The following is a 10,843-nucleotide window of genomic DNA, read 5'->3' as shown; positions in this document are numbered from 1 at the left end:
AAAAATATTGAAAAAAAAAGACTCCCGGCTCAAAGCTATGAATGACATAAAAAGGTAGTTTGTCCGGCAAAACACAAACTGTGATGTTACTGCCAACAACTATATAAAAAACCAAAATAAAAACCTTTGTGTTGGCCATTCTAATACATTTTCTCCATCTAATCAACACACAGCATGTTTGGCTGGCCAAGCATGGCAGATAAGTATAATGAAAAATTGAAAGTCTCGGGCGTATTTTTATCTCATGCATTAATTTTTGAGCAGTGGTTGTAGATTTACACCAATCAGCTTGTGCGTATTGTCATGTGGAGTGTGCCTAGCAAAATAATTTTTTCTATATACCAATTGAATATTTATAAAAATTTTCATAAAAAGAAGTTATTGTTAAACACCATCTACATTTATTTAAAATGTATAGACGTGCGCAATGCTTTCAAGAAAACAATTTTTACCAGACAACTTTTAGATTATGTAGCTAAAATAACAAGGGATTTTTGTATGATTCTATATTTTCGCAGCCATTTTTAGTTAAAATTGTATTAAGATTGCAAATATTTAAATCTACTTTTAAGACTCAAAAACTTTGATGAATCATGATACGGCCTAAAAATTACACAAAGTACTACGCTATTTACTACTGTTAATGCAATAATATACTGTGTTGTCAGTTAAATTTCAAATCTTGGAAAAAAAAATTTTTATTGATATTTGCTAAAAAAAAAGCTGGAATACATTTAGGAAGTTTTACGAAAAGTAGCCAATTTGAAAGAATTTTCGTGCAGAGTAATTTTTAAAAAATGACGCATTTAACTAAATTCACCATAAAATTCAGATACTCAGAGAACGCGGATGCATAAAGCAGATTTCTAGTGATTATTGGCTAAGTATTTTTTCTTCCTATGATTATATATATTATGTATACTATATACATCACATAAAGGCAAATGGTGTGCGTGCTTGCGTGCGTGTGTGCGCGTGTGTGGGTGTGTGTTTGTGAGTTAAATTTGTGAAGTTTGACATTTGCTTAGTTTGAAAAATTCAAAAACTTTTTTAGATTCGATTAAGGTAATCTATGTATAAGTGTTAAACAAGCCCTATGTACCCATTTTGTAGTCTGCTGTGTGAACTGCGCTGCTGCTTTGTCTTGCTGCCCGATATGTCGACAGGAAGTAGGAGGTACACTCCGAGTTCACCTATGATCTGGAACTTCTGAATACCATTTGTTCAATTTTCCATTAAGCTTACGGACGAATATACATTTATATTACAAATATATACTATATGTGCAAATTATATACTTATATACTTGCATTATACATTAATTTTATTATCTGCATTATATTTACGTTTTCTTATGAAAAATAGATTTTGTATCACCCTAACAAATTGAAGCGAGGTAGAAGCTTTGATATACAAAAGGATTACTAAAGTTCCAAAGGATTATATCAAAGTGAAAGATTGCAAATACACTGCACAAAGTAAGTTGGAGGCATAAATTATAATTATAAAAATTATTATAAAATATCAACAAAAAGGATTATCAATAACATCAAAAAACTATTGAAACATTCACAGGATTTACAATAAAGCCAAACGATTATGAATGAAGCCAAAGAACTAAAATAAAATCCAGTCAATGTGAAGTCAAAGAAGTGCACATATAGCAAAAGGATAAACAAGAAAGTCCACAGATTTAGAATGAAGCTAAATGATCAATGACAGAGCCCAAAAATTGAGCATCAAGCTAAAGGATTAACAATGAAGCCAAAGGTTTATAAATTAAGCCCAGGGATACAAAAAGAATTTTACGCTGGAAAACATTTTGTGTGAAGACATGACATGAAAAAAGATTACATGAAGCAATTAATAAACGGTGCAAGAGATGAGACATAACAATTATTATAATATATGAAAAAATGTAAAGGGTTATCAATAATATCAAAAAACTATTGGAACATTCACAGGATTTACAATAAAGCCTAGCGATTATGAATGAAGTCAAAGAATTAAAATTAAATCCAGTCAATGTGAAGTCAAAGAAGTGCACATATAACAAAAGGATAAACAAGAAAGTCCACAGATTTAAAAGGAAGCTGAAGGATCAACGACAAAGCCCAAGAATTAACCATCAAGCTAAAGGATTACCAATAAAGTCAAAGATTTATGAATTAAGCAAAAAGACAATATAAGAATTGTAACGCTGAAAAACATTTTGATTGAAGACATAACATGGGAAAAGATTTCATGAAGCAATTAATCAATTCTGCCAGGAATCAATGCTAATCAATGCAATTAATCAATGCTGATGGAATAAGACAAACATGTAAACATATCACATGACAAAATTGAGGTGTTGCTAAGGATAGAAACAAAAAATTTAAAACATCATAAAAGCGATGAGCGTTTGGAACTTATCGCTGCTTCATGTACAAATGGGAGTTGAAATTTTTCAGTAGCTTGGGAAACAGGAAAACATTAAAAATTTTGTCCCTCCTACTGAGAAGTAATTTCAAAGTACCATGAATTACTTTAGCAAACTTAAGAAGTAGCGTTTTAAAACTCAAACGCTGCCTTTTAAGTAATGTACTCAGACAAACTCAAGTTAAAAGTGTGACATGCAAAAACATAAAAACTTCTGTTTACTGATGTGTTGCTTTGATGACCTATCACACCTATAGCAAGTATCTTGGAAGTCAATCTGTAGTGTGCTACTGCAAAGAGACACAAAAGAGTTAGTTCTATTGGTTGCCACATTTAGATTGCCAAGTCACTTTAACAAACACATCAGTTTCAACAAAATAGAACTCACTTTACTGGCGCTAGGTAAACATGTCTAAGCGTCTCAATATTTAGCTAGTGCCCAGAAAGTAATTCATTACAAGCAAAATACACACAAATAGTCGGCAGCTCGGGAGAAATGCATAGCACCAAGATCAACAGAACGTTTTTAAAATCAGGTTTCTATAACTTCGTGAATAATCGAAAATTCATTTTCGAAACACAAATAGCATAAGTACACGCATGCATGCATACATAAAAATTTACATACATGATAATGTATTTGTGGTTTTCAAACTACCAAAAACCTGGAAGTGCGAAACGACAGCTCATTTCTGCCTATTATGCACATGTTGAGAGGAGTAGGCATAATTTTTAGTGAATATGCTGTTAGGTATCAGTACGCTCTGAGCAGCTATCAGCCAAATGGTTTAAATGACATAACAATAGTCGGCAGTAACAAACTGTAACATATTTCGCAGTGATATCATTTGGTGATTATACTAATGCTAATAAAGCTGCCATTTTAACAAAGTATCCAAATTCTATAAATAGTTGATATTGCTTTTTAAAAATTTTATGCAGACGAAGCAAAAGTGAAATTTAAAAGATTGAGGCAGGAGTATAATGCATTCCCTCAAACAGACATGTTTGGTAGTTGTCTTCTCAGTAAAGAAAACCTAGCCGCGCTATAAGCAAGTTTGTTGTTTAGTTTTATTATTTGTTTTAGTAAATTAGTAGATAAAACGTATTATAGATCTATATATATACACCTCAAAGCTCGTCTGTTACCTGTCTAGTTATAGTGATAAAGCTATTTCAAAATAAAAATCACCTTCGTTCTAGATTTGAACTCCAGCAATTAAGCCACGTGTTTACTAACAATTGTGTGTAGCCACAAGGCTAAGCCATTCTTACCATTTCCATCACTCTTACCATATGTAGTACATGTATATCCTTTTTACGATTGTGCATGCTAAATTTGCACCTTTAATTATTAATTAATACTATTTTTTGCGTTTGTTATTTTTTAAATATTTTTAAAAACTAATTTTTCACCACTACCTATTTTTTAATGCGCAATTTTAATTTTTCCACGCGACCACCTTACCACAACTAAAAATAATTGTGCCCATACTTACTATGCATAAAAATCTCTCACTGAACACAGGACTTTTAGCATACTAGTATATATATATATATATATATAAAAAAAAAATATATATATATATATAAAAAAAATATATATATATATATACCTATATATATAAATCTCTGTTTGTCTTTCCGCATGTCCAATTATAGAGATAAAGTTTTTAGGATTGAAAAACCTGCTGCGCACTAAATTTGAACTTGCAACCTCTAGCTTTGCAGACAGGCATTTATCCAATACACTACGCTGTTCAACTGGCCATATTATAAAATTAATTGGGTACATACTTATTACACATGCCAATCTTTCATGGCTTCATGTTTAACACTGCAGTTACCATTATGTGAGAAGCCATACCAGAAGAAAGATGTGTGCCCATACATAAATATGTCTTGGAACTCAGATAACTAACAAGACTATTGCAATAAGTGTAGTAAGCACTGCAGCCGGTATGGTATGAATTACACAGAAATATACATAACACCTTCATTTTAAATTTTTTTCATTATTCATGCAGCAGGAGGCATTCATTTAGTAATAATAATTCAAGGGCTTTGTTATGCAAACACTACTCTGCTTAGCGGGGTACTATCCATGACCCCATTGAAAAGTGATAATGTCTACAATAAAAACCAGTTTATCTCGTGACGATGCTAGTTACATTAGTTTCACTACTACTGACACAAGTTTGTAATTAGTTGAACAGCCTCTAGTTCTGTAAAGTAAGGACAGGAGGGCATGCGTGCCCTATGCCTGATTAAATGATTAGATGGAAATGTAATGATGGTTTTTACTTTAGGTCATGACCTTGACCCACTTCATGGCATGACTAGAATTGCAATGCTCTCATCTCAGTTACACAGTTCACTTTCTCTCTAAATATGTACTTCGCTTTGATTTAAAGTAAAATAATATCTCATATTGGAACTTCAAGCCTTACATTCTATGTAGGTGGTCTAGACTGTGGTCCTGTCCAGTACTTGTAATCAAATGCAGTAGCTTGAGCCATTGGTTAAAACTTATGAATTCATGGCTATGCTCTTCTAAAAAACAATATTGTCATGCAACTCATATAAAATGTACTGATCTGTTTCATCGCTAAACGGATCAGGCAGGATTGGTTAACCAAGTTTAATTTTTCCTTTGATGCCAGTAATTAGAGATAAGAGTCAAATATGGAATTTCCCATTCTTGCTAAATTGAACAGTTCGAGGTTGTTTTTTTGTTGAAAAATTATTTCTTACATTGGTTGTTTTGAAATTGTGATCATAATTTGAACAAAATTTCTTGCTCAACCAATTTAGCAAAATAAACGGATTTGCTTTTGTTTACATGGTAGTTATTTGATAGCTGCGTAGAGACCTGCTCCGCATACTATGTTACCGTCCATACTTCATTGTTTATATTTCAGACGAAATTAAAATATCTTCAATACGTTTAATCTATTGCTCTACTGTAGCATGACACTCTCGAAGCCACAAAGTGTTGGTTTTAAATTACCCAAACATTATTCTGTTACAAATGCCTTAAAAAGACAATCCAAAACTTGCTATAGAACATCATTTGTTATATCTCCATATCGCAAAGGCTTTGAATCTATAAAATTTTATTTAACATGTATTCGAGGGTAACAGCAGGACATCCACAAATCTCAAGTAATTTAGACTAAGTAACTTTAAAGTAAGTTTTAACTATATAGGTATATTGCCCAAACAGAAAACAGTTATTTTGTGTAGGGGCTAGTGTAATGCAGATCAACTCAAGACAAAGGGCATATTGCTAAATAGAGGTACCGTACTATATATTTAAAGGATATGAGTGGGATTATTGATAAAATATAACATGGTTAAAACTAATTTCTTAACTTCCAATAGGGCATACTTAAGGCATACTTAACTTCCAATAGGGCATACTTAAGGCATACTTAACTTCCAATAGGGCGTACTTAAGTGGGAGACAGCATCTTAAGAAAACTACTAAATTGTTTCAGTAGATTGAACTGGCTATATATACTAGTACCATGTCAGTCTAGTATACCATGAGTGATTATTAGATCTGTCAACAAAGGGCTGAGAATAAGTATGTGCACAATTATTCTAAAATACTTGAAGGCAATGAATTTACACAGTTGTTAAATTGCTCTCTGCAATTGGTTATGACTCCAGTTATTAATGTTCTCTTGCCAGTGAACTCAGACAGGTCTAGCCAAAATCATAGAGTTGTACAATAATGCTCTTTAAAACACGCACAGTCTCTGCTAGCGGATAAGCCAAGCGGACATCATACTCGATTTAGGCGATGTTACTCGCGCAGAATATCAGTCTACAAAGCAGAATGTCATGAGCTTGAATCCAAGCTATGATAATTTTTTTATTCCCACTTCAAACTTTGGCTATGGGCAGGCGCAGTTCTTACTTCTAATAAAAAAAACTACCAGGTATAATAGTTTAGACAGGAGCTTCCAGCATCCTTTAAAACTTATTTGAAGCTTGTAAAATTGCAACCCATATACAGTAATGCGGACAACAATACTCCGCAAAGCCACGCGGATTTAGCTGTGCTGATAAAAACAGTACAGTATATTAGATATCTATTGTACTCTGGTGCATTCAAACAGCGTTGCGACACAATTGCAGCATGCGCGTTTGTTTGTTTAAATCTCACTATTGTGTCAGGTCATTTACTGATCAAATGACGTATCGATACTAGCTTAGCTGCGGGCCTAGTTTGATTACGCTTCCTGTGCTAGTTGTTATGAAAGAGAGGTTGAGATTTATAATGCTTATTTACTGGAGGTTTAGAAAAAGCAGAGATGTCTAAACCAGCTAAAAGACAACCAACATCCACAGTGAACTACAGGTAAGCAGTGTGTAACAAGTAATGTGTTGTTCACTGATTAGTTCCTTGCCACATCATAAGAATAATCATAACTCTGGAAGAAAAGAAGGATTCATTGTTTTGATTAAACTGAAGGGATTTGGTAAACAGTGGTGTCTGTTAAACCTACTATGGTAAATAACTCCTATCATGAAACTTATGAGGAACATTGAAATGATTTTTAGACTATTTTCATAACATGAGACAGCTCTTCTTCAACAAAATTGCAATTTGTGAAACTATAAAAGTTTGTATCAATTTTTTATAGATGGTCGTATCTCAAAAACTGCTGTATTGAACACAATGAGCTTTTATGGTCAGAAAGTACCCATCTTACAGATGTTAGGTCAAATATTATTTCTTTAAGTTGTATTCGAGTCAAAATAGATTTCTGGGTTGAATCAAACCTTAAGCAGGTCGATACTACTTAGTGTAATATGAGTTAAAGTTTGATGGTGGAAGGAAAACTATTGATTTAACACTTACTAGTACTAGTTACTAGTACTAGTTACTAGTAACTTCTTACTAATAGTAAGAGTAAGCTATGAATAGAGAGAATCTGTATGCAACAATACCGGCTTTTCGTCTCGCTACTTCAATGTTGCATGAAATGTTTTAAACAAGCTTTGGCAGCACTAAGCTAACAGGCAATTTAAAATGATTGTGAGTCAAGTTTGTTTATAAATTTAAATCTAAGCTAGGTGTACTGCAGTTCAATTACTAGCCAAATGCTGACATCTATCCTCCAGTTTTGCAGAGTATGTTATACTCACCTTCATCAACTCTATTTACTTTACTTGTATGTTCTCTATTGAGTAAACTATTGTCATATATACTAAGTTTCCATACAGTGATAGCGTAGTAACACGCCCCCTTGTGGCGCTGCAATGCCATCATAGAAACAGTCATGCGGCTAGCGTTTTGTCATGTTCCAGTGTCAGTATTTTCAAGCGGAACACTCGTACGATGCGCCTTGTTTGTGCCACAGAAACGGCCTTAGCGACTAACAGCATCACACTTGTGTGCATATAGTCTCGCTTTTCTTTTGCTGTATATGTAGACATGGAAATATGATCCGCTTGTCGACCCTGCATAGCGCTTCAGCACTGGTGCATCTAGAGGTTGCCATACTATCACTGCATGGAAACTTAGTAATTATCTGTCTATGAACAGACAGCTGGAGCAGGAGCTACGGGCCAAGATCAAGGACCTTGAGTTAGAGGTCAAAACACTCAAGCAAAAACTGGATGAGCTTAGAAAAGCCAAGAGCACTACACTAGTGAAGAAGGAGAAGGAGTTTGTGACGACTGGTATCCCCAATAGGCAAACGGAGGAACCAAGTCAATCACTTGATATCAGTGAAGCCTCCAGATTAAAATACGAAGCAAAGATAGAGGAGGTACAAATATTTCTTTAGCATGTGTTCCTGTGTAAATACTTGGGGCTGCTTTATTTGCTTTAGCAGATTTGCATAAAATGGTTAAATGGATAAAATGGAATTTTAGGTTGCTGATGTTATAGTGACTATACATGCCAAGTTTTTTTAAAGAATTTCTACTTTTTAGCATCGTCTAATTTGGATTTTTTCTTTGAAGTTACAGAATAATGGTCGTTCCATCAATCCTCTTTTCTGTTATTAGTTTTAAAAAACCTATCTTTTTCAGAGAAAAAAATTATTTGTAACAAACAAGTTACAAAAACTTAGCATCAAATCCAGCACTGCACACATGTCATTCTTGTGCAGCCATTTCTTGCTCAAGCCAGTGTGCCAAAATGACAAAATGATATACCAGATATTGTTTTTTTCAACACTGTACCTATTTTCGACACAACTTTGAGTTTATTTAAGTATTTTAGTAGTTGTCTCCTCTCAAATGTTTTGGCATTCTTTGAATCTCTTCATCTTGTAGCTGAATAAGCAGCTACAGAAACTACAAATAGAAAAGACTGCAAATCAAAAAGAGGCAGAAAAATGTGGACATGAGGAGATTATTCTGGCGCTGCAAAGCCGCCTTTCCGAGGTTGAGTCTGTGAATACAGCCTTAGAACTTCAAAACAGTCAGCTGGAAGAAAGGCTAGAACAAGCTTACCGTAAGTCGATCAAGAATCAATACATGTTTCTATCAGAAGTTTTATACAAGGAAAAATAGATCTCCTCAAAGAAAAGAGCCAGTATTCAGTGCTCATTACTGTCACTTTATGGAGGACTCACTGCTCGCATTCTTAGATTACACAATTATACTCAACAACCTGATTTCTGTCAGGATTTTTGTAGCAGCTAACAAAGCATGCGAGTTTTGTTTAGAAGAGAATATCAATGCTTCTCTCCTTGCAATCAGTCTACAAGCAGTGATGAACTTTTTAATTTTTTGAGAAAAGCTAAATATCTTCAAATATTCAGATATCAGTACTGTATTCTTAGATCAGTTAAAAAAACTCATAGCATTAGAAATCAAAGGCTTATTACTCATCCTATGGATTTCACAAAATACTTAGGCATTTTATAGATTTTTTTAGGAGGTTGTTTGACAGTTTTTGCTGACTGCTTTCGGTTTTCTGTCAAAGTTGTCTATCTTTACAAAAGAGCAGTTTAAGACCAAATAACCTTTCCTGATATCCCTCAATGAGAGTTGTACTGCTGACCAGCTGCTCAACAGTTTAGAGCACTAACCACGACACCACAGCTACTGTATATTCATAGAATTCACAATACACAGCTCCCTTATTTCATCCAAGAGCTTCGTAGCAATGAACAAAGCATACCAGTTTTGATCCTAAAAGAATATCAAACCTTTTCTCCTTGCAATCAGCTTATGAGCTGATTGCAATTCTGACATCGGCGCTGCTGCAATGAATAGCAAGTACTATAAATAAGATTACTTTAATCCTAAGACAGGCAACATCTTATTTTAAACTGGCTCTATTTTTTTTATTTTAAAGATTTTTTATTGTTCAAGGTTTAATATTTTGCACCGCCCAACACTGTCTGAAGTCATACAAAAACATAAAAATTTAAATCTTTAAAGAAAGAGCTTTGTAAGGAAAAAAATAATAATAAGAATAATAAGAATATATATAAAATAAGTTAATTTAGTTATATCGAGTGTGATTTAAAGTGTGTATTTTAAAATACAATTTACTTTTATGCCAGATCAGCGAATTTCTGTCATTTGAACTTTTGAAGCAACTTTCTGAATGTCAACATAAGTTCACCTTGTTAGGAACTATTGTGGTAGATATTCCTATTATAGATTTTTAATTGGTGTGAGCGCATTGAAAAGTGCTAGAGGTGTAGGTTATTTGGTTTCGTCGATTGAGCTATGCTTCTTGTAGACGACATCAGCAAAAAGGAGGCAGAACATTGTGAGATTTTGGAGCAGAGCAAAAGAGAACTTCAAATAAAGTGGCAAGAGATGTACAAACAATGGATGAGCACGACAGAGGGAAAGATAGCTGAACTACAAGCAGCCAATGACATGATGAGACGAATGCTGCAACAGTCAGCACCTGACCATAGTTGAGATCTGTTTGCTGATCATTGGTCACCACTGGCCAGTGCTCACCACCGACCATTGGTCACTTGGTCACATCGTACCGTGGGTCATCGCAGGTCATTGGTTACCTTTGGTCGTTGGTAACAATTAATAATCAGTCACGGTTGTTTATCGATTACTAATGGTCATTTGTCATCACCTGCCATCGCTCAACCTCGGTCATCATGCATCATCACTCATTGGTCAGCATTGGTCACCTCTAGTCATCATTGGTCACCTCTAGTCATCAATGGTTACCACCAGTCGTTGACTACCACCAATGATCAGTCCCCACTGGTCATTGGCCATTAGCAGCCAGACATCAGTCGAAGGTCAATGGCCATTAGCAGCCAGCCATTGGTCAATGACCCTTACCAGCCAGCTATTGGTCAATGGTCAGTGGCCATTGACCAATGACCATTGGCCAGCCATCAGTCATTGTCATATTAATTTCTACTTATAATGCCATCAAAATTTGGTTTCCTCCGCCTTAATTAGGGGC

The 10,843-nt window shown here is 34.4% G+C and overlaps 1 protein-coding gene across 1 annotated transcript; it reads left to right on the top strand.

Moving 5' to 3' along the window:
* The first annotated feature begins 6,669 nt into the window (after positions 1-6,669).
* LOC137408702 (coiled-coil domain-containing protein 149-B-like) lies at positions 6,670-10,564 on the top strand. Its single transcript, XM_068095278.1, has 4 exons — positions 6,670-6,790; positions 7,982-8,207; positions 8,719-8,899; positions 10,142-10,564. Exons 1-4 carry the CDS (start codon positions 6,744-6,746, stop codon positions 10,327-10,329), a joined length of 642 nt encoding a protein of 213 aa, XP_067951379.1. The 5' UTR covers positions 6,670-6,743; the 3' UTR covers positions 10,330-10,564.
* The last annotated feature ends 279 nt before the right edge of the window (positions 10,565-10,843 follow it).

The sequence above is a fragment of the Watersipora subatra genome, chromosome 11, assembly GCF_963576615.1.
Source record: "Watersipora subatra chromosome 11, tzWatSuba1.1, whole genome shotgun sequence".
Classification (NCBI taxonomy): Eukaryota; Metazoa; Bryozoa; class Gymnolaemata; order Cheilostomatida; family Watersiporidae; genus Watersipora; species Watersipora subatra.
This window is presented reverse-complemented; position numbering and strand designations above follow the sequence as displayed.

Excerpts from the sequence above, each read along its gene's own strand:
- LOC137408702 (XM_068095278.1), top strand. The coding sequence starts at position 6,744 with ATGTCTAAACCAGCTAAAAGACAACCAACATCCACAGTGAACTACAG. Across the intron at positions 6,791-7,981 it reads ACATCCACAGTGAACTACAG|ACAGCTGGAGCAGGAGCTAC; the intron begins GTAAGCAGTGTG and ends GTCTATGAACAG. Across the intron at positions 8,900-10,141 it reads AAGGCTAGAACAAGCTTACC|ACGACATCAGCAAAAAGGAG; the intron begins GTAAGTCGATCA and ends TGCTTCTTGTAG.